The following is a 25,778-nucleotide window of genomic DNA, read 5'->3' on the forward strand; positions in this document are numbered from 1 at the left end:
TTATCATTAAACATAGAAAAATGAAGACAATTGAAAGGGATAGAACACATTACAGTATTAATACTGATTACCCCCACCTCCCTCGGTCACAGGTTTGGAACATTAATACTCAACATAATAATATTGGTGAAAGCAATCAGGAATCCTTTTTGGATCAGGAGAACTTTCCTCCATTGAGGAGGTCGGAGAGACTGAGGGAGAGGTATGACCAGAACCAGAACCGACAGGGGCAAACAACCTCGAACAGAGGTTGGGGAGGACAATCATTTTATCAGAAAGGGGGTGGGCATGAAGGATGGAATTGATTGTACAAGAAAACATTGTGGAAAACTGTTCTATCTTAAAGAATTCAAAAGGTGACTTAAATGTATACAATTTTTCTTCTATTCACATCAATGTGAATGACTGTGATCTACTGTCTAAAGAATTATCATTTGCCCCTATGAAGAACTTTGACACTGCACGGACACTTGTGGATCTTAGACATTTTGTCAGGAAGTTGAATTTAAATGTCCTTTTTAAATCTGTTGAACATGTATGTAATCCATTGCATATTTCTAGTACATACAACCCACCCTTACACCCTTCCTTGGCTATGTTTGACAAAATCTGTGAAGTTGATGTTCAGAATTTAGACAAGAAGGTACATTTTCCTAATTTGTGTGAAGATGAAATTGATGGTCTAAACAAGCTAAGATGTAATAAGGACGTAAGGATTATAAAACCTGATAAAGGTGGTGGCATTGTTATCATGGATACATATGACTATAATGAAAGGATGAAAAAAATGTTATCAGGTAATACTTATAGAAAAATTACTTTAAATGAACTAAATGGAAAGTATAATAAGATTAGGAATGAATTGAATGATTTGTTTATCGAAGGTTCCTTATCGATAGAAGAGTTCAATTTTCTGTCAATCACCCTATTACTCCATGTATTTTTGGGTTACCCAAAATGCATAAAAATATGTCTGATCCACCAATGCGCCCTATTGTTAACAGACGTGGCTCTATCACATACCCCACAGCTAGATATTTAGACATTAACCTGAAAAGTTATGTGGCAGAAGAAATGAATATTTGTAGGGACTCTTGGGATTTCTTACAGAGAATCAATAACCTTGAATATAGTGAGACTGGCCTATTTGTAACCATTGATGTGAAAGATCTCTACACTTCTATACCTCATGATATCGGAATTGAGTGGGTATGTGACTATTTATTTGAAAAAAAGATACCACAGCCCAAGATCAACATATATGAACAGCTATTTGAATTAGTTTTAAAAAACAATTGTATATTTTTCAACAATGAATTTTTCATTCAAATAGTAGGAGTTGCAATGGGATCCCCATGTGGGGGCCTATATGCAAATATGGTTATGTTGCAGTGGGAGAAGAAATTTGTCTTTGAATCCCATTTTTATGGTTATTGTAAAATATATGTAAGATTCTTGGATGATATTTTTATTTTTTGGGATGGACCAAGAGATCTCATCAATGAATTTATAGCTTACATTAATAACTCAAAATCATTTTTGAAGTTCACTTATACTATTGTTGCAAATGAAATTTCATATTTAGATGTTAAATTGGTAAAGGACAGAGACTTGAAGAAATTTGTGTCAGAAATTCATCGAAAAGAAACTTATTCCATCAGTTTCTTGCATTTTGATAGTAGCCCTATAAACAAAAAAGAGCAGTTGTTAAGGGTCAATTTATGAGAGCGGCCCAGATGGTATCTTGCTTTGACTCCTTCCTTAATGAGTGCGATGTTTTGAAAAATATGTTTTTAAAAAGGGAATACCCAATTGATTTGGTGAATAACTTGATGCTAGAACTGATTAATAAAAGAGAAAGGGGACTTTTCCAAGCTATTTTAAAAGTTGATGTCACACAATATATCAATTATTTGATTATTGATACTGGAAATTATACCATTTGTAATGAGACGTCAAACAAAAATAACATTATGTCATTAAACAAACCAGCATCAACCGATGTTAATTATAGATCTGCCTTTATCACCACTTACAGTTTAGCAAGTAAAGATATCTTGAGAATCTTGGAGAAGAATTGGATTATTCTATCCTTGTGTAATGAGGTTAGACAGTGTATAAGTGAAAGACCTATTGTAGTGTATAGAAAAGGCCAGTTCCTGAAAAACATTTTTGAGAAAGACACTCAGGCCCAAACTGTTGGTGGTATGATAAAGTGTGGTGCTTTTAACTATTGCCAATATATAATGGAAGGCAATAAATTCAATATTACTGGCAGTAGAGCAGTTTTAAAGAAAAGTGTTTTTTACCATACAGAAAAATTTGTTTACTGTGCTTTCTGTTGTGATTGTTCCTGTTTTTATATTGGAAAAATGGAAAGGAAACTGAAAAATCGCATTTATGAACATTTGAGAGACATTAAACTAAGGAAGGACAGCAATGCCTTGGCAAGACACTGTAACGAATGGCCAGGTCATGGTTTTAAATTTACTGTGATAGAACCAATGGAACCTCATCCAAGAGGTGGACCATGGCCACTATATTTGGAAAGGAATGAAACCCTATGGCAATTGAGAATGAATGCCACTCAATGGCCAGACCTGAATGATTCTATTTCAATCACTTGTTTTTTGAAACTAAAAGCCCTGGATAGATAGCCTATTTATACTTAATGAACCTTACAATGTAAGAATAAGTATTTTATTTATTATTTATTTTTTGTTAGTGCATACTATTTATACATCATTCTTTAATTCTTGTATTTATAGCATAGGCAGATGTAAAAAGTCTTTCTTTAATTGCTTTCTTTTAAAGCTTTTAAATGTATGGTTACTACATTATACTTATGCTTTTATATGTGGTTTTAAAATGTAATTTTATATATCAGTTTTATAGCATGTTTTGTGAACAGGGTTATGTTTCACATAGTACGTATTTCATATTTCATATTTAATATGTCATATTTCATATCATATATTTATTTTATGTGCATTCCGACCCTCATTTGTACATATATATAATGTATTATACACATTAGCTTTATGCATTTTAACCAAGGATTAGATGTAATATAATGAATATTTATATACTTTTAATGTTTAAATAGATATAGTTATCTGGTATAAATGCACGATTGTTAATGTTAATTTAACACAATATAGCAGTATGAGCTTAATGCAAGCATTATATTTTAAATGTGACTGTTTGGTTAATACACATTTAAATAATGTACTATATGCATTTCGAACCCTAAGCAGTAATGAATGTGATTGGTTTACATTTCTTTCACTAATTAATTCTATGATATAAAGGTGTTGCCTTTTGGGCATGCTGTATCTTGATACAGTTTCCAAACTGAGGAGACGAAAGCGCTTGATTTTTTACTCTGTGGCTCAATAAATTTGTTTTGTACTTATTAGATTCATCGGCTATTTTTTCCATATCTCAGTACCACTGAAGCATTTTTGCTTATTTAGTTTTCTTTTTACCATTTTGTCTGAGCGTATTATAAAAAACTGTCATTTTGTGGACTAATAAAAACTATAATGCCAAGTTGAAAGATATACAAGAATAAATAATTATGAAAAATAGTCAAACTACAATTCTTAGAATAATTAATAATGCTTTCCTCTGGTTATTAAAGGAGTATACACTAGGATATCATAGCACAACAATAAATTCAACCTATATTACAATGATAATTTCCAACTTCAAAAATATAGTATATAGGGAACCTGAATATAAGGCCTGGATATTCTTAATCTTTCCTATTGCATTCACACAAAATAATATTATTACATTTAACACATTTACAATGGATACATTTAAGGAAAACAATTAATATATAGTATCAATTAATTGAGAAGGAAACAATGTATTCCCTTGATTATATATTAAGTAAATTTAACTTAAATAAGGAAATATAGATATATCTACTAAACTGTATATATGCTATAGAAAGAAGATTTTTCTTGATGCAAATTTCAATCAAAAAGGAGATTCCAAATCAACTTTCTTAACACATAGAGAAATTGGCATATTAAACAAAATTATTGAGTTATTTAAACAAAAATTATCATTAAAAAGAGCCTGCAAGAAAGAATTAGCATTATTCCAGAAGGGTTTAATTATATTGCATTCACATATCACATGTTGCCAATTAGCTTTAACATCCATACCACATCTTCAACAGCCAACCTTTTTCCCAGACATCAGCTCTATTTTTGTGGTGTAAGAAAAGCTTTATGCATACATTTCCATGAAAATAACTTCACTCTTAGTGACCTTGTGGTTTGAAAAGATGATGTAAGTATAATTTTTTATCAATTTCATTAGGAAAATGATTATTTATAGTTATAAAATAATCCCAATAGTTATCTTTACAAAAATCAGATTTAATTTTAATAATTTTATGAATTCTAGCTAAACAATCTTTCTCAGGAGGATTTTGATGGATTGATAGCATCAGAAAATCTATTCAGATAACATCACAAGGATCCATGTGGTATGTGTAATTTTTGTCCATACATAAATAGTGCTGGTAAATTTGTACATCCTGATACAGGGTTGGAATATATTTTTAACTGCTCAGCGGACTGTAATACCCAGCATGTGATATACCTCGCTGTGTGTGTGGCCTGTCGATCATTTTACATAGGGAAGACAGATATTTTAAAAACAGAATTAGGGAGCATCTTTATAATATCAGAACAGGTTTGACCACCAATGCGTTAGCAAAACGTGATGTTATCAGGGTATCAACATACCTTTGAATTTATGGTTGTTGAGGTTATCTCATCAAGTATAAGAGGAGGTAATGTTAGAAATATCACTGAAGAGAAGGAAGTTAAATGGATCATGCGTTTGAGAGCTGATTCAGGTAAAGGGCTGAATGAGAGGGCTTCGATTAGACCCTTTCTTAAAACCAAAAGTACGCGAGTTAGGTGATTTATTTTATTTTAATTTATGAGTAATATGCATGAGTTTTAGGCTAGATGTATAGTGATATATTTTTATACATTATTTATTGTTGTTGACAGTGGTTTATTGTGCTTTGTTAGTATTTATACACACATATGTATATATGTTAAATATTAGTATATGTTTATTAGTTATTGACTTCTTTTTTCATTTTATTGTGTATATAGGAATCACTACTTTTGCATGATGGTTCTGCTTCTTTAAATTGTGATTATGACATCAGAATTAATTGATGTTGAGTATATAAAGGCTGCTTGATTGCACTTTTCAATGGTCTGAAGAAGCTGCATTGTGACAGCGCTTACCTACTGTGTGCACTTATTAAACCTGATTTTTGGATTTTATCTACTGTGTTCTACTTATGCTGAGCTGTGTTTTGGAAAGAACCGCATGGTTGTTGCTGCTGATACCATTTGGATTTTATTTACTGTGTTCTACTTGTGCTGAGCTATCCTTTGGAAAGAACCGCATGGTTGTTGCTGATGCTACCATTTTGATTGCTGATAAATATATATATATATATATATATATATATATATATATATATATATATATATATATATATATAGACCCTGCAGCTTCTGTTGAGGGTGGCTTCACAACACCAGACCACTGGCAGAATTGAGAGACTGTGGATAGGTGTCATCTAGAATTCCTTCCAAGTTAGCTGCTGTCTCCCTATTCTGCTTTTATTAAAAAAAAACAAAAAAAAAAAACAAAAGTTGGACTATTACTGTTTGGGAGTGCACTTTGAGTGGTGTTTTTATTCCAACAACTTAAGCATACATAAAACTATGTGCTTTCACTCAGATCAAAAATGACCCTACTTAAGAATTTCATTTGAAAATAGAAAAAAAAATGTAATGGTGCCCCACATGTTACACGATTCACATATCATTCCCAAATTGTGCTAGGACATTTCAACCAAATATGAATATCTAATAATTATATTGCAAGGTTTACAATCAACTCATTTGCCACAGCACATTACTGTACTTCCTTAAAGGAGAACCACACCCACAGGCTCAAAAAACATGTTTATTTCATTGTGGTTTGGTGTTTCCTACATTTTAACACCACTTTGTGAATATTTACAGGATTTTAAATATTTTTATATGTAATTTATGAGTCTGACTACATGGGTCTTGCATCTTCAAGTAATTCTAATTGTTTAGCTTGCCTCTAGGTATCCCACAATGCAGTACACTTGTCTGTAAAAAAATACTTCACGCAGACCTCTTTCTTCCTAAATCTCCTGTCACTGAACTGATTTTACATGCATACACTGCTGTCTTTCAGTCAGTTTTAAGTAACATTTCATGCCATTCAATGACTGTTTAAAACACAAACAGTGAAAATGCCACAGAACAGACTTTCAAAGTACTTTTTACTGCTCATTCTTTTTAGAATGGCTAAATTGCAGTCTTTTGTGAAGCCTGAATTGTACTACTTTGACTCATTTCCCATCCCCTTTCACACCTATCTTCCCTAGCTGTCAAAGTGCTAAGGATAATTTGAGCTGTTGCCTGCAGTGATTGACAAGCTTACAGCAGGAGACTTGACTCATGTACTGTTTCCTTGTTCTAGTCTTTACTTTCTGTGCGGATAGGGGAAGGACAAGGGAGCTGCGATATCACAGCATGGATAGATTTTTAGGACGGTCGTGCTGATGTCAATTTGGGGAGGGAAGTGGCAAGAAGACTACCTGTATTCATTGGCCTTGATGACATCAATGAATTGGAGACTGCAGCAAGCTTTTCCAGGGTGGGATAAGTTTTTGAAAATGAAACCACCACAGTACAGTAAGGTGCTGTTCTAGTGGAAAGAAATAGCCAATTTAAAATATTTTAAATGCTGTGTTGTTGTTTATTCATAGCAGGGACAGTAAATAGGGAGAAAAAGGACAGAAAAGTTGAGCATTTAATAACAGAATCCTGTTGTTGTCCTTTAAACACTCTTTGCTGGTGAGACTGACAGAATTTACTTTTATATACTATCCTGCCCTAATCTTACTGATGTTATATCTGTAGTATAACAGCAAAACACCTTAAATCTTCCATTACTGATGTGCTGCATGTTTGTAAGCATGTAACAAATGTGGTGGTAAAGTCTTATCATACGTCCTGTCTGATAAGTGGAGCAGGCTACGATGTGCATTATGACACATAAAGCACTTACATCAACCCTTACTACTTTCCTCTTAATGAGCTACTATGGCCATACACTGAAAAGTGTTTGCATTTATTGTATCATGACGGTTATATCAAAATCTTATAATGCTTATTCATCACTCCAGACTGTTAGTATTATTTTACAATGTTTTCTGACACTAGTACAGCCTGTCTAGGGGTTCCATGCTAGTATGAATATTTTCCAGCTAAAGTTTCTGTTTCCCAAAATTCATGATGTGTCCCCACAACATTTTTTGTGGGCACCAGATCATTCTTCTGGTTTACTAAGGATGGAGGTCCTTTGAATTGCTTAATTTAACAATTTTTGAGACAGAATGTATGTATTTTATCTAGTGGCTTCTCTGATTAATGTTCTTTGCAATATTCTGAACAGATTTACATTTATTTCAGCTAAGAGTTATTTAAATGACTGGCTTTTGTGAAAGAGTAAACATTTCTTTAGCTAAAGTGACTTTTTCCCCTCAATCATTTTCAGCTATTTCACCAGAGTTGGCTTGTATCTTCTCAGCAAGTCTGTTACTCCACGGGTTTAATAGTTTTATTATCCCTTGGGGATAAAAAGATAGCAAGGCCACAGACACATAACTATATAGGCTTTAGTTAGTGAAATAACCACATAATGAGAGAACCTGAAGAGATATTTCAAAAGAAAGTTTTATAATGTATTATCTGACCCCAACGTGGTATATACAATGTGTACTGAGTAATTTAAAATACACAAAAATAACAAAAAAGCTGAAAACATAGCAAGCCATGCCTTATATGTGACACTATATGAATAATTTTGTAATAAGCAAAATATACCCGTGGAGTAGGAGAACTTGTGCTTAGAGTGTAAACATATCTTAAATAATTCAAGGTGTAAGCATGATAAAGTCAGGTAGAAACCTAACTACCTGTTCTATTTTATTTCTTGCATCTTGCAGCAATAATGATTGCACTGCTGTGCTCTTTCTTAACTATTTGTAGTTTAAAATTCATTTTCTGTATCTTCAGGTTGCTTGTCATCTGGAGCTGATTCCTTAGTTCCCATATTTACTGCTGAGTTTTCTCCACTTATTCTGTTTTATCCCTCTATCCACAACCCCCTTTTCCCATTTTTGCACATGGTGGCAAAGTGTCACTTCAAAAGTGACAGTAATCTAGAGCCAAGGTTTACACTGCCAGGTGGCTAGCCCTGCCATGGCAATTCTTCCACACCACACAACCAATCACATCACACTCACACCTATGGCCTATTTAAAGTGTCCAATCTACCTACTCCATGTCTTCGGAAGGTGGACAGAAACTGGAGGAAATCCATGTGAAGACAATGACGACATGCAAACTCCACACAGAAGACACCCCTGCTGAAAACTGAACCAGGGAACCTCTTGCTGTGAGGTGCCAGTGCTATCTGCTGTGCCACTGTCCCTCTCACTTATTATGTTTATCCTGTCTTTCACCTTTGATCGCTCTCTTTTTTTTAGTCAGTCATTTAGTCATGATTAATCCTAATAAACCTGCTGTACCTATCTTAGTTATCTTCTACAACTTAATCCTTACATTACAGCTCTATCAGTTATGTAATTCCCAGCCTCCTTTGTCCTTCCTTGCCCCTACTTAACTTATTATACTAGTTTTTACTATTGTCTTCCTTGTCTTATTTTTATTTTAGTATTCCCTTATCCTAGTCTGTCTAGGCAGTTATAATTATTGATATAAACTGTGTTCATTAGCTCTGTTGTTTGTTCCTCTTTAATAAGGTTATCACTGAAGTTCAACTAACCACTTTAAATGTATTACTGTCCTCGCCTAATTGGCATCCATGTCTAATAAAATGCATTAGCGAATGTGATCGTGTTTCAATTGACTGATTTTTATTTCAATATTGTCATACTAATTTACCTATGATTATTTTCCATGTTGCCTTAAATCTTTAAGTATTATTTTACTATGAATTGCTAATCACTCTGCTGTTCTACAGATATAATATTCTAATTTATTTATTTAGATTTTATTTTATTTATTTCCAGTTTGATTACCGGGGAAGTCCACTGGGCCCAAATGACCCATTTTCAATGGAGGCCTGGGGAGAAAAGCTTCAAGATACATTATACAATTTAGATACAAAGATACAAAAGTGTAAAACATACATTGTATAGTACAGTTACAAATAAGTACATTCAATGTCAGGCACAGTCAACAAAATTCATTGTGGGTGGTCTTGTGGGTTATACAGTATCATTTGAACAAGCATTTTTATGTATTAGGCGTGGAAGCATTTTACATAGATACATTTAAGTAAATGTGGATACACTTTACATGCACAGTTTTAAAGTAAGAAGCTATCTACAATATTTACAAAGTTGAGTCGTGTGATAAGTAGCTATAAGAGATGCAGAGAGCTTAGATACACTCATAGGAAAATAGCTATTGGAGATTATAGAGAGCTTAGGAACCTGGCAGAGAACCCCCTGGGGGCATATACTTGGAATGATTAGGTGGGGTGAAGGCAGGTACATTTCCAGTTAGTGGACAGGCATTTGAAAAGCTGGGTTTTGAAGTTTTCTGAGATTGGTATGGTTCTTAAGAGTGGAAGGAAGAGAATTTCATTTTTTTGCCTAGTAAGACAGAGAGGAGAAGTTGGCCAGCTGGACATTTGGGTTTGTGGATAGCAATTACGTTTTGATGTTCAGATCTGAGAGTTCTGTTGGGGGTGTAAGGGGGAAGGATGTTTGTTAGAGCTGGACATTTTGTTGGGTGAAATACAAGTCTGTGTGGAGTGGTGAGTTGGAGGTAGTCTAAGTAGTTTGGGAGTTCAAGCCACTTTAGGGATAGTAGGGTAAGGCAATGATGGGTAGAAGTTTTGGATTTGGTGGCAAATTTAGAGATTTTATTGTAGCAGTTTTCTAGTTTGGAGGTGATAGAGGAAGACTGGTTAGTTAATAGAGGGGTTCCATATAATAAGGAAGGAAGTAGATAAGTCATGGCCAGAGTATGCCTAGTAGAGTTGGAGAGAAAGAGATTGTTCCTGTACAGCATACCTAGCTTTTGGTGAGTTTTCTTAATATTTAGTTGAATATGGATATCAAACTTGAGCCGTTCTTCAATAGTAATGCCAAGTAGTTTAGCCAAAGGAACCATTTCTATAGGTGAGTTGGTTTGACTAAGGACTTTGAAAGCATTTTTGGCATAGGAGTAGGTCTTTGTGGGAGGGAATAGTAGAATTTGTGATTTATTTGCATTGAGAGAGAGGTGGTTTTGGTGCATCCAGTTTTCGGTGGTTCAGAAAGCAGTTTGGGTTTTAGTCAGCAATTCACAGAGGTTTGAGGCAGAGCAGACTATGGTTGAATCGTCTGGGTATTGAATGATTTTGGCATCAGGAATGGCAGTGTGAAAGTTATTGATGAAGATGTTAAAAAGCATAGGCCTAAGGATGGATCCCTGTGGTATACCAGATGGGGTAGGTAAGAAAAAAGAGGTGGAGTTCTTCCATTTGACTGCCTGAGATCTGTCTGATATGTAACTAGAGAACCAGGATAAAGTGTTTGGTGAGAGATGGAGGTTTGAGACTGAATCACGGGCTTAATAGGAAAGAGAGTAGAGTGGTTATATAGTGCTGGCCTTTTCTAGGATTTTGGAGATTGGTGAGAGCAGAGCAATAGGACGGAAGTTTGAGATGCTGGTGTTTTTGCCTCCTTTGTGAAGAGGAAGAATATAAGCTGAGCACCAGAGTTTGGGGATGTATGATTCCTTTATAGATCTGTTAATTATAATGCTGATTGGGAGAGTTATACCATCAGCAGCACATTTTAGGAAGGAGGAGGGAATATTGTCAGGAGCATTAGAGCAAGGTTTAAGTTTGGACGGAAGTCTTTTTATAAAGTTAGTAAAGACAGGTTTGAGCTCGAATATAAGGGGAGGGTTATTAGGGGAGTTAAATAGGGAAGAGTGAGGGGATGGTGGGTTATTGTTGGTATTGTTGGGAAAAGTCTTGGTCAGGTCAAAAATAGTTTCTATGAAACATGAGTTAAATTTAGAGCCTAGTTCAAGGTCAGATTTACTTGGCTCAGGACAGGGATTATTCTTGGATCCTGGGTTGAGGAGTGGTTTAGTGATTTCCAGAAGTTAGTGAAATCTGCCAGTACTGACCAGCAAATGATAGCGACAAAATGAAAAAACAGATTTGTTTCTGACATGCATTCATAATGTAATGCATGGAGCACAGTGATTACTCCCCAATATCCAAAAAAAGACAAATCAGTCCATCGTAATATGAAAAATGTATTACAAAGAAGGACAAATAAAGAACTAGATTATGATGAGGCTCCCCCCCAGAAAAACATTAGGTATGTTTAAATGTGGCCGATGTAATATTTGTCGGTACATTTATGAAGGACACTTTATTATGTTAGACAACCCTTCTTATACCATTACCATCAAGGGGAGGTATAACTGTCAAACGAGGTTAGTGGTTTATTTTTGTGCATGCTCAAGCTGTTCAGCTTTTTATGTTGGAATGACTACAAGGAGGTTATTTGAAAGAATAAAAGAACACATTTATTATATAAAAAGGAAAGATATGAAAAGTGCTTTAAACAAGCATATTCTGAAATGTTTCAGCTGTAAGTTCTATTTTTTAGTTATTGAACAGGGACAGATAGACTTGAGAGCGGGGGATTTAAAGAATTTCCCTGAACAAAGAGAAGCTTTCTGGCAAATTAAACTGGCAGCCGACAAATCGCCTGGCCTTAATGACACAGCGAATATTAAATGTTTTTTGAAAAACAGGCGTGTTTATTAACAAAGGGTATTAAAGGAAATACATTTTTAAGGTTAATAGATTAATTATTTAACTAATTTATTGGCAATTATTTAGGTAATTGATGCAATTTGTAAGTGTATTTAAACTTGGTGAAATTGTGGTGTACTTGTATTCTGATTAAGTCTTTTTGACGAAAGTGGCTAATAAACTGTGTGGAAGCTATTTTTTGTTGATGTTTCCTTGCTGGTTTCAATTTATTCAACTAAGCACTTTCATCTTAGGCAATGATAAGACTTCTTCAGATCTGAAGATGTCTTATCATTGCCTAAGACGAAAGCTCTTAGTTGAATAAATTGGATTTTTGTCCTGACGTCTGAGTTGCTTTCTATTTGTGTTTTAAAGTATTTGTGGTGTTTTATTCCTTGCTAGTTTCTTATATGAGGTTTTTGTGCTTTTGGTGCTGTGTATTTCCTCGTGGTTGGTTTTGGTAAATCAGTTAAGTGCTTCTGTAGCATGAGACCCAATCTTAACAAATGTTAAGCACCTGCTGTTTAACTTGTTAAGGCTGGCTTTCAAGTTAGGTAGTGAAATCTGCCAGTACTGACCAGCAAATGATAGTGACAAAATGAAAAAACAAATTTGTTTCTAACACCTGTCTGTGAAGGTAATGTGTCCCTACCTTGCTCTTATAAACTTAGAAGTTGCTAGAGTTAATAGGATTTGCATTACCCTGCATTTTAAGAAGGATAACAAGTTTGAAACTCTAATGTCTGTCATTATTTATTGACTTCAGTCTTCAGTGATTTGTCAGAAAACCATGTATTTTATGAGAGACAGACCAAACATATGAGACAAAAATCTGGACGTTCTGTGAAATCTGGACAGTTGAGAGATATGGCATGGAAAGTGTAATTTAATTCACTGCTGAAACATGGAGACTGTGTTATATTATCTTTCTGATAGTGCTTTCTAAGTGCTTTACAACTTTGAAAGCTGACAAAATGCTTGGCACTTTTTTTCTGTAACTAGTAGTCTGTGGAGCAGATAAAGTTTCATGCACTACAAAGAATTATGATTGGGTCATTGGTCATAACCCAATATTATGTGTTCTCAAAATGGATGCCAAGACTCACCTGTCTAGCTTCCCTCTTGAGATGAATTTCTTGGCATACACATCTCCAACACATACTAAGCAGGCTATGATTGGCTACCAGTTCTTTTAACATCGATTTTATGTCTTAATAGCATTGTACCAAAATGTGTAGGTTATGGTTGAAAGGGGAACAAGACACAGACCACAAACCCAGTTAAAAAAACAAGCAAACAAAAAAAATGCCTTTTGAGCACTTCTTCTTCATTGTCAGTTGTAAATGGTTTCTGCTCAGAAATGGCTCGCCTGCTTATAATCAAATAGCAAAAACAATCCATTGTAATTAATATAAGACACTGTTCAATGAATCACATCATTATCACTCTGTGTCCACGGTGGTACCCTTTGAAGGAAAAGCATAAGGGTTTAGCCATAATAAGAAGGCACAAAGCAGATGGGTCAGATACCCTTACACAGAGGTGAAGAAAATTATACAGCTCTTGTTTAAGTCAGTCCAGAATTAATAAAAAATAATAAAATGTTTACATTCTTTTTCTTGGAAAAACAGATATGTAGTTGTTATGATTTACTGTTACAGTGACCAACAGAGAGGCTGTATTAAAGTACTGAATACTTTTCAAAGAATCCATACCCTCAACAGACTCCTGGATTATTTTTGTGTGCAGCATTACACTTGAATTGCACCTGTTGTGACCATGTAATAAAAGTACTGCATCAACTGAATTGGAGCCTAGTACACTTTTTTCATGCAAAGCTCTATGACAATTGCTCACATTTTGCATACATAAAGTTTGGAACTAATAGTATATCAAGAAGGCTGGAAAAAATAGCTTAAATAATTTTCATGTTTATGTTAAATAGGTAACAGAACATGCCTCTCTGTCACATGTCACTGCCTGACTAGTCCTATAAAGTAAAATACAATATTTGATCTGCATTATCTAAAAAGCTGCTTACTGGAAGAATCTTGATTGAATTGTCTCCATAGATACGATTAGCCTGTTTAAGTGCACAAGTAATTGTTGGTTTTGTTAGATCTTTATCAAGACTTTGATATCCAAGATTGACATCTCCAGCTGTGTCAAAATGTAGTGTCTGTTGGAAAAAAATATATATATCTGCATCAGTACTTGCTCACTTTTAGGATATACAGGTCACTAAAAATGGCAAACTAGTTTGATCTTCAAACTTTAATGCAAAACACACACACACACACACACACACACACACACACACACACACACACACACACACACACACACATACACACAAAATTCATTTTCATTTTCATTTTGAGATGTATTTCTATGCCAATGCAAGGAAATTCATTGAGGCAACACATTCACCACATGTTGTAAGGCTTACACAGATAAACATGCAGCAGTGATCAGAGTTGGTGTAATGCTTAAGTTGTTTACCTCATAAACAAAAAACACAGGGTTTGATTCTCACTAAGGGAAACTTGATTAGACAAGGACAGTATATAACAAGCATCCTATCGGCTCTTTCTGAATTTTACCAAATAAAAACCTTAATATTTTTGCTAAAAAAGCTTTAAGCTAAATTTTTCATTGGTACCCATATAAATGGCAATATCATCTTCCATTTCCCCAACTAGCATTTATCATTTTACTTTGAACCCACTGACCAATTTGCCCATCTGGAACTAAAAGTTAGACACATGAGCCACATGGTCAATAGTATACCTGATAAAAAAATCACCATAGCAATACATGATCCATTAACCCATAAAAGTCTGAAAAAAAAACTATAATCCACCACTAGCCTTGAAATGAAAATAATGAGGCTGATCTGAAGAAACAGAAGTGAAAGCACAACAACATCTCCACCCTAAAATAATGTTTGTCCAAGTTAAAGATTGAAATCTGGGCACTCTTTGAAGTACTGCTCACAGTTCTACAATAAAGCACAGAGGCTACACCAAGATTTATTTTTTATAACTATATGGTTTTAATATTGATGATAATTGACTGCTTTGCACTGAAATTGATTAGATATGTAGGTAATTGACTGCTTTGAACTATAATAGATCAGATGTGTAAACTGAAGGACTAATAGTCACAACAGGGTTAAGCTTTGTAAGGGGAGCATTTCCAATGACCAGCCCCTTGACAGGGCTTCAACTTCACCCTTGCAAGGGGAGACCACATCCAGGGAGGGTACAATATAGGGGATGTCCCCCATTTCTAATTCATATAAGCTCACAAAGGACAAACCATTAGATTTACAGCAGCATTCATCTGTCACAGCAATCAATAAAACATTTTTGAAGACAGAAATGGCTCCTGATATTTCTTCAGCTTCAATAAGTTAAGTTTAATAACTTCTGAAACTTTCAGCAGACTGCAAGAAATGGGTTTTGAAGTTCCCCTCATTATAAGAGCACCACCAGGAAAATAGAAAGAAGCTACCTCGGAAATCAGAACCACGCCTACTGCTAGGGTTATGCAGTTGTAAAACGGTTTATACTGGGCCCTTGCTGATTATAGTATTAATTCATAATCACTGTGCCTTATATGGTCTGGATCCCATTTATTTACTGAAGGCTCTGTCCCTCGTTAACTGTGCATTGAATTACAACTCATCAAATGAGATGGTGTTAATGATTTCCACAACATGGATTATCTTTTATCTAGCTTATTCCATTCCTGTAGAATCAGCTACTTTCAGAGATTTAGGTATTTAAAATTGAGGATTTATTTCAAAGTCCCACAGATTTCATCTCAGTAGGTGAGTTTATTTAAATCCCTCTAAAAAGCATTAATGTTAATTGCTGTTAAAAATGTTATTTATTCTATATTATTTCTTCCTTTTACTTTCCACATTTCATTGTAACTGGTACAGTCCAAAAGTAAAACAAATACCTAGAACCACTTCCAGAAAGTACAAATATTTATTAAAACTAACAAATAAAAAATAACTTGGAAACAAAATAACAAACGTCAGTTTGGCAAACATGGCAAATCACTCTAAAACCTTGCTGAAAGCAAAGGCCACACTGAGTAAATCACACAAAACAAAATGTCATACTCAAAATTGGATTTTAGCACTTACTTTTCAATGAATAAACAAGCACTTTTGCTCCCTTAATGCCCAAACTTCACCAGAAATAATCCAAATACCAACCACTAGAATTTATATTGAACATCAAAGTCACGTAATAAAAATAAAACAATAATAACTTGTTAAAAACATCACTGTGTATAGAAACATTTGAATGGGGTGATTGTGATGTAGTTGTTGGCAGGATTGGATGGAGTACTGGGAATTAAGGTGGCAAGTGCATTTGAATGCATCACAATCACTCAGGTAAAATGTATCTATATCTATTACTAGTCTTTTATTTATTTATTTATTTATTATTTATTTATTTATATTTGTTGACTGGGAGTGTCCGACTGGACATAGGTCAATTTTCAGCGGAGGCCGGAGAGATAAGCTCAAAAGCCTCAAAATTATATTTTGTTTTACTTGTGTATTTCTAATTGTTTATGAATTTTTGACCCATGTAGTGATGCTTTTAACTGGTTATTATTGGTTTATTTTTATCACATAACTTTGATGTTCAATATAAATTTCAGTGATTGCTAATTGCATTATTTCTGATAAAGTTCAGGCATTAAGTTAATGAAAGTGTTTGCTTATTCATTAAAAAGTAAAGAGTGCTAAAATCCTACTTTGAGTTGGACATTTTGTTTAGTGGGGTTTACTCAGCATGGCCTTTGGTTTCAGCAAAGTTTTAACTTGCAAACGAATGGTTTTGTTCCCAACAGTAACATAATTTGTTCAGGCTGATTAATAGGTTCATAAGTTCATAGGTGTGTACTAGGCTAATGACCACCAGGCCCTTTTTAAGCCTATCCATGCATCCCAAATCTCTGATAAGTTCTTTTAACCTTGATAAGTGTAAGCTGGGCTTGAGAGATGAAAAATTTCCAAGCAGGGGCCTGGAAGGTGAACCATTTACAGGCTGTTTGTGTCCATTACAGACATAGGTGCCAAACCAGGGATGAATTCCCTGTTACCCATCCAATCTTCCAAGTTACACTTGAATTGGGTTAGGGAGGCTTCACATTGTTCTATTCCAGAGAAGGGGTAGTCTCTGGGATTAAAAAGCAATTGAAATATACAACATGTGATATTCAGAAAAACACTTAAAATGATTTAGGAAAACATGCTACTACCTGTACCTCTTTCCATAGGTTAATATTTTATGTACTTTAGAAATGCATAGTTTGTAGAGAGTCTTTTAAGAAATATTTTCTTATACTCCTTTGAAAATATAAAATATATTAGGATTTTTATTGAAAAGTGATTTTGCTGAACAGAGATAGTGTACTGTAAAATTACGTGATCTCTTAACTCTGTGTGACTTCATATTAAGATTTTAACTTCATCATGATAGCCCATAACAATTTCACTGCCAGAAGAGCAATACTACTCACTTGTAAACAGCATTTCTGCAAGGGGAAAGCACCCTATATCGCTGATGTTGGGTACTATAGCCACTGCATCCCCACTACTTATATGTACAAACTCTGAGATTGCACCATCTTAGTAAATGAAGAAATCCATGTGACACTACAAACTCGAGCTTGTGGTACAAAAGATGCAGTTCACTCATTATTGATCACCAGTACAGGATTCAGTTTTTACTGTTTCCAACTCAAGCCTGACACCTCTCTGAATTTTGGCTTTGGAATAATTTTCAAAGAAATAATAGTTAGAAAACTGATAAGAAGAAAAGTAGGGTAAACCACCTCTGGTGGCCTAGAGGTTAAGGCCCTGACTATGGAAAACCCAGCCTGAGTTTGATTAGCAGCTTAGGAATCTGTTGGAAATTGTTAGGTTGGGATTGTTAGGGATACAGCAGTGCTGTCCAATGCCAAAAGATCTTCGAGCAGGGGAGATGACACAAAGGGTGACCTAAGGGTGGCTGTTCAGCTACCAAGCCATGAATGTTTTAGCCATCATCATGTGTCCAGAAGAGCATGTACTCATATGGAAAAGGTATTGTTGTTCCTCACATCACTCAATCCCAATCCACTGTGAGACTTCAGCTTATAACATGCAAGCTCATTGCTGGGGTGCCAGTAACAGCAAAAATAAAACACCCTCAGGGCTGCCTGAATGGTTGCTCATCTGGATATTTCTTGTCCCCATGCTGGAAATATCCTTAATGGTCAACATATATCAGGCAAGGCCTAGTATAAAATGGTGAAGATTAGGACAAATAAAGGATTAAACAATGCATACAGAGTTGGAGAAGAAGAAAAAGTAAGACTATCATGTACATAAGGTAATGCATAAAAAATACAAAGTCTAGAAAGAAATATGTTTTAGATAATGTTCTAAATCTCCTTGAGTAGACAGTCTTGGTAGAAGGGGAATATATCTGTTCTGCGGAAGTCATTTCATTGTTATTCTTTCATAACTATAATTGTGATCTCAGTGAACCTAGCAACACATTACCAGGGGGGGACAAAAACTAGGGAAGCTATTTTTCATTAGTCAATGTTTGTATAAGGAGAGAAATCAAAGCAACAGAACAAATGAATGAAGAAAGAAGATAAAAGACATCATAGCTGACACAAGGGACTGCACTGGTACAGAAATCGGAACAAGAGTTGTATAATAAACTCAATTTCAGGTGAAGAAATGGGTACTATGTAGCTGGCATGTTTTGAATAAGAAAGAAAGGAAATATATTTTTCAGTGCTCTTTGATGGGGAATTTAATTGATTATCCAGATTAGAATATCATTTGGGGGCAAGCATCCTCCAAAGAATGAAGTTCAGGATAACTGTACCTACTTTGTCAACACAAGTAAAGTTAAAGGTAACAGGTTATCAGAAGGGTTGACAAAGTGCTTTTATGACAGGCTGGAACTTAATTATGCAATCTTTGAGGGAAATATATGGTCTTTGCTTAAAGATACTATCGCAACTTAATAAATGCTGTTAAATGTCATGGTTTACCTTCATAATGTCGACATCCACAATGGCGAATGTGCACAATGCTGAACCATTGCCATGAAACCCATACCGCCAAAACCTCATAAAGCCAACTAAACATCGAAAGTCAAAATTTTTGACTGCACCACACTTACAAACAAGTGTTAACATGGGTCAAAAAGGGGGCGAGATTTTGCAGTTCAAACTATTGGCTTTCGAGGTTTTGTGAAGGCTCAGTTCAGAGTTTGCAGAAGTGGGTTCACCATTGTGGCAGTCGACATTATGGAGGTAAAGCAATGTCACACTGCTAACTCTTAACAGCTCCTAAAACAATCACAAAAATGTACTCATTCCCAAACTTGAATATGGGATCCTCAATAATAGCACCCCAGTCTGAGATAAATAGCCAGCTGTAAGCTACAAATGGCAGAAAAATAAAATATGTCAATTTGTTGGGCTAGCAAGCCCTTTTTCTTACCATTGTAACTATAAAATAGCTTTATCTAGTTACCAGAACAAAGCAGGTCCAATCTATACCGGGTACATACCTGTTTAAGATCTTAACACTAGGTCACTGTCCACCATTAAGAACTTTTGTTGCCCATTAGAGAACAATCATACAGCCTCAGGAGCAGCTACAATGATGTCATATCCCTCCTAATGCCAAAATTCAAAACACATATGGGGGAAAAGGTTTGACCTAGATGAGTCCAGCTATCTGGAATCACATACCTATCAAAGTAAGGAAACAATAGACACTTACTGTTTTTAAGGCTAAACTTAAGGAAGATCTACTTAATGAAAGCAATTGATCATGCAGCCAAGAAAATCATTGATACATGTAATTCACAAGGATTTCTCATTCATAAGTAAACATGAACATACTTTTACTACATTTTCTATGACTTTGAAGGTGCACCTATTATCTAAAGTCATTTTACTGTTTGCAGTAGTTTTCAAGTAGTTTCAAGTAGGTTAAATGAGTGAATGTTGAAAGGAGTGAACGCTTTTACATCAACCCCTAATAACTGAAACCACAGAATGTCGAATGGCCGGAACAGCAATTTTTTTCCCCAGGGAAAAAAATCACTGGGCCATTGACAGGATTTTGCAGTTTTCTTCACTGTGGTGCGATCTCAGAGTTGGTATATTTAAGTAGGGGGGTGTGAGCGGCAAAGCTTCATGTTGTGTTTGGATTTTTTTTTTTGTTTTTTTTTTTGGAGAAGTGATTTTTTTTTTCCCTTGGAAAAAAAATCGTTGTGCCATATGTTAACGTTTCTGTACTTTCTGGTATTTTGTGTTGATTTAAGAGCGTTCGCTCTTTTCAAATTTTGAGTTTGTGATATAAACCTGGTTAAACAATATTGCTGCATTAATTACTTTATTTTAGTCACTTTTTAGTTACAGAAAACTGCAAGTTTTGTTCAAGTGCATGGGTCATCTGGAGCTTAGAGTTCTTATTCTATTACCAGGAAGGTAATTGATATAATTTTGAGGAAAATATGCACTATTGGCTAGAGCTTTAGATTTTTTTCATTGGTTCTATCATTTTCCCTGTTTATTTTATATTGTACAAAGTAGAACATATTGCTGTCTTCATTCCAAGTCCCATGCAAACTGTGCTCCTCTATACAAGCTAAAAAAAACAGCAAACAAAAGTGGGTATTTTGACTCAATTTTGCCTCTAGTAAATAGAAAAATAAATTTATTCTACTGTATGTAAAGTCACCTAGCTAATTAAACTGGTTTCAAGTGGCTTCTGTCATTTGTCTGCATTTCTTACTGCATTTTCTTTGATTTTGAAGTTACAGCTGTGATTCAGTCATTTTACTATTTGCACTACTTTTTGATTGGTTTATGTACAGTTAAGTGAATTAAATGATGTTGTTGCACTTATCTGCTTTCATTTTAATCACTTTCAAAGTTACACTAAACAGCCAATCTTGGCCACATGTGTGCGGTATCTAGAACTTGTTGAAGTCATTCCAGTGGCGGGAAAACAATTGCTGCAGTTTTGGGAAAGATAAATACTAGTGGTTAGAGATGTAATTGTTTTTCATTGGTTCTTTAATTTTTCTTGTTTATTTTATATTGTGCAGGGCAGAATGCTATTGCTGTCTTGATTTTTATATTTCTGGAAGATTTGCACCTATACACAAGCTAAAAAATAAAACAAAAATCAGTGTTTATGACTCCACTTTGCATCCAGTAAACAATAAAGTAGATTTATTCTACTGCCTTTAAAGTCACTTAGCTATTTAAACCACTTTAGAGTAATTTGCATAATTTTCTGTATTTTATTGAGTTTTCTCTGATTTTGAAGTTACGTGTATTATTTAAAGTTGTTTTGCTGCTTTCACTGCTTTTCCAGTGATTTCTGTGCTAAGTGGATTATTCATTGTTGCTGCATTTAATTTCTTCATTTTAGTCACTTTTTAAAGTTGTAGCAAACAGCTAGCTTTGGCCAGTTGTGCGAGTCAGCTAGAGCTTGTAGTTCTTATTCTAGTGGCAGGAAGACAATTGCTGTAGCTCTGGGGAAGATAAACACTATTGGTTAAAGCTTTACCTGTTCTTCATTGACTTTCTTATTTTCTTTGTTATATATTCACCCTGAAATTTGGAAGTTCTAATCATCTTTTTGCATTTTTCTTTTTTAATACATTCATATTTTATTAAGTTATTTATTTTATCAAGTAATCTAATTCTGAACTGAATTTCTGAATCATAACCAATGACTCTACTGAAACCAAATACATACATTTAGATCATAATTTATCGTGCACCATCTACTCTGTATCATAAGACTCTGGATTTTTTATATATTTAATTGATCACAATTAATATGTGCATAACATTCATACAGCTACAGTCTTACCTTTCCTATCTGAGCTGATGTGTTTTCTTTTGCACCTTTGTTTATCACAGCCATGGATGAAGAAAGGGCCATTGGACATAAAAGTACGTTCTTCTTTGGGTCCTTTTCACACATTTTTTTAAAAAGTTCAAGTGCAAAAGTAGTGTTTGCATCACGGAGTGGTTCCATTTCTGAAAATCTAGAAAACAGTAATGTTAATCAAACTGAACAGGAATGAGTACATCAGATAATCCATTAAAGATGAGTATCATGGAATAATATACAATGCCTTATCTGGTAAAAAGAATGTACAATATTTATTGTTACACCAGATAATGAATATTTCAGCCATAATCAAATAGATTAGAAAGCCTAGGAACAGTCAATACTCAATTAATTTACTGCTATAAAAATGTAATGAAAAGTCTTATCTATTAGCAGTTAGCTATGCATAAATGACGAAGAAGTACTTTTTCATTCTATCAGCTGTTGTAGCAGTTGTGGGCATGTAGAACTATAGAATATATAAAGTGGCAAGCCAACAGAATGACTGTCATTAAAATGAAACTGATAAAAAGAAAGAATAAATGTAATAGTGATGCAGAGGAAAATATTACATTGAAACAGAGATAATACAACAAAATATTCTAAGTGACACAAACCTAAACAGGCAAAATGCACAGGCTAAAGAACTAAAGAGGGATTGCAAAAAAAAAGTTAACACATTAAATTACAGGTAGTACAGCTTTATCTGCCAAGGAAAAAAATGAAATGGAAATGAGATGGAAAAAAATGAGCCAAATAAGAACAAAATTAAGCTTTATTTGTAGAATACGAGACTGCTAAGCTTACTCAGGTATTTTAGAAAATGGAGCTTTCACTCTGATATGAAAACAGGTCTTTCCTATCTGCTGTCAGAAGCAATAGACTGACCTTTGGTTTCCCACCAGAGTCACTAGCTTCACACAAAAGTAACAAATATATTCAAACTAGGAAAAAGTATAAAAAGTTAATTAAGAAAATGCAAGTAATCCATCTCCAAACTCAGTAAAAAATCGAATTGATCATTTTAATAAGTTCTGATTAATTGTAAAGGGTCTCATCAGAAGAGATGAATCTGATAGAATATCAAAACATGTTCTACAATTGGCATTTCATTTTAATTAAAGCACATGCATAGATAAATTAAAACAATTAGCTAATTTCCATATAAAAGAAGCAGCATATATCACCAACAATATCTTACTGTGGCAAAAAATAACAACTAAAATAAATAATTATTTAATCTTGAATATCTGTACATTAAATTGTTAGTTAGTCAAGAAAATAATAATGTCTGTGATTCAGAAAACTGCTGCATTGTGGTGAGAGAATTTGTACAATGATCTACCAAGCACAAGGTGTGTGTGATTCAGTGATACATAGCAATAGCAGTAAATGTGCAATATTAGACTGGTTACCATATATGCTAATGGACATATAATTAGATGGTAATGAGCAGCATTAGTAAAATAAGTTGCTTGGTGTATGCAAATAAGGCAAATCAACATAACAGAGTGTTTTAGAAATGTAAAAATACAGCACTGCAGAGACACATATGCCTCTACAAGGTAAACTGATTGCTGACACAACTATGCAGCATAAGAGGGATGGCGGCACTGTATCTCTGAGTGTGTCCTCCATTGGATGAGGTACCTAGAAACTATGAACCTGTTGTCAGTTTGCCAGCCATTCCCTATTGCAATATTAGCAGCACACCATTTTTCTAATGTATCACAGGCAATTTATTCTTCAAGGCCATCAGGCAGTGAATTTGTAGATGAAACACTAAAACACAAAGTTGTTTGACAGCAGCAATCTCTTCATTACAGTTCTCTTTAATGTGGAATTATTCAAATGATTTTATTTCTGAAGTGATTGTGCATATTGACCAAGGACATTGAGAGGCATGCTCACTGTATGCACTTTCAGTACAGTGTTTGTGTGGAGGAGGTAGCACAAGGCAGGCACTAGGATCCAGGGGAGAAGGCTAAAGGCAAGGGCACTGGAACCATACGAGGTGGGGTGAGCACCCTCCCACTTTTACAGCTGCAACTTTCCCCACAATTTAAAAAAATATCTTCTCTCTGTGGTGACATCGTTTTCTTTAAGAAGGCATGCTAATGTGGATGTAAACCTATTTTGCACTCGTACAAAATTTAAAATAGCTGTTCCATTGAGAGAGAAGGTAAGTAAGTAAGTAAGTGATGTGTGTGTGTGTGTGTGTGTGTGTGTGTGTGTGTGTGTGTGTGTGTGTGTGTGTGTGTAATTTAAACTAGCCATTTGTTGCTGTATGAAAGAGAAGGCTTGTGTGCGTTGCTGTGTGTGCATGGAATTTAAACTAGTCGTTTGCTGATAGATGAAAGAGAGGGTGTGTGTCACGATGTGAGAGAAGGTAGGTAGGTATGTCTGTGTGTGTGTGTGTGTGTGTGTGTGTGTGTGTGTGTGTGTGTGTGTGTGTGTGTGTGTGTGTGTGTTTAACACACCTCTCAACTGTCCAGATTTAGCCTCATAGTTTTGGTCTGCTTTTCATAAAATGGGTGGTTTTCTGGCAAATCAAGGAGGACTGGGGTCATTATATAATGACATATATTTGAGTTTCAGACTTGATAATCTTCAGAAAACACATGTTAATACAAATCCTATTATTCTAGCAACTTTCTAAGTTAAAAAGAGCAATATTTAACATCTACCCCTATTTTGGGCTATTGTATCTCCATTATTTCAGGCTTTGTCCACATTTCTTGCACTGAGAGATTGTGATATATTATAACGTACCTCTCAACTGTCCAGATTTTTGCAGAATGCCCTAATTTTTACTTCATGTTTTTGGCCTATTCCTCAATATTTGTGGTTTTCTGGCACATCACTGAGGACTGAAATAACTAAATAATGCCATACATTTGAGTTTAAGACTTACTTTCCTTTAGAAAGTGCATGCTAAGACAAATGCTGTTATTCTAGCAACTTTCTAGGTCTGTAAGATCAATATATAAAATCTGTCCCTATTTTGGGGCCTTTGTCTCCCCATTATTTTAGGCTTTGTCCAGATTTCTTATGCTAAGAAGTTGAGAGGCATGGAGGTATAATATGTGATGCCCTAGTTAGTGGAGAGAGTAGGTTAGTCAATTACATTGATCAGGCGTGACCCTTAGTTACAACAGACAAAAGCCTGAATCCTCTATAGGAGCTACCAGACTGAAGAATGTATTGTGACCGTCACTGGAGACAAGAACCTAAACTGTGTACACCAACTGCCAGACTGCTGAAGGAATTGTTAGCTTCAGTGGTGACAAGAGCCTGAATCCTCTACAGTCTACACCAACTACCAGACTGCTGACAGAATTGTGAGTCTGAGGTTCAGTACATTTTCAGGGAATATACGTTTCAGTGCATTTTCATGGAATTGTGAGTTTCAAGAGAAGATAAGTTTACCGTTGCTCATGGTAAGTCTGCTTTCAATCTGCAACAAACTATTTTGTTTATCAAATGGCACTCATGGTTTGTGTTGAACAATTTGAAAGCAGTGTTAGCAGCATAATTGCTTTTGGTGCAGAAGGCTGTGGATTCTTCTCCCACACCATGTAGATGGAGTGCTGGTATTGCAGTGCCCATTTGATGTCCAATTATTTGGTGCATTTTAAGAGGGGTATGGGTTCTACATTCCTGAGTGTGCCCTCCTTTGTATGAGATGCCTAGTAAATATGAACTTTTTATTGGTTTGTCAGTCATTCCCTATTGAAATACTACCCAGCTAACCACTTTATTTTTAAAGTAGCATAGGCAATTGATTCTTCAAGGGCAGCAGGTATGAATTTGTAGATGTAACATTGAAATGTAAAGTTGTATGCCAGTAGCAACCTCTTTATTAGTTACAGAT

At 34.9% G+C, this 25,778-nt stretch overlaps 1 protein-coding gene across 2 annotated transcripts in view; it reads right to left on the bottom strand.

The window, feature by feature from the left end:
- The window catches only part of LOC122796627 (serpin B5-like), a 411,192-nt gene that overhangs the window by 177,988 nt on the left and 207,426 nt on the right, over positions 1-25,778 (bottom strand). For both annotated transcript variants that reach the window (XM_044065250.1, XM_044065249.1), the window contains exons 2-3: positions 21,881-22,058; positions 13,988-14,125 (exon numbers count right to left, since the gene is read on the bottom strand). In XM_044065250.1, the coding sequence (XP_043921185.1) occupies positions 13,988-14,125; positions 21,881-22,048 (306 nt within the window). In that variant the 5' untranslated portion in view covers positions 22,049-22,058. The remainder of the gene's footprint in view (positions 1-13,987; positions 14,126-21,880; positions 22,059-25,778) is intronic.

This window comes from Protopterus annectens, chromosome 3.part0, assembly GCF_019279795.1.
Source record: "Protopterus annectens isolate FY-2018-M chromosome 3.part0, PAN1.0, whole genome shotgun sequence".
Classification (NCBI taxonomy): Eukaryota; Metazoa; Chordata; order Ceratodontiformes; family Protopteridae; genus Protopterus; species Protopterus annectens.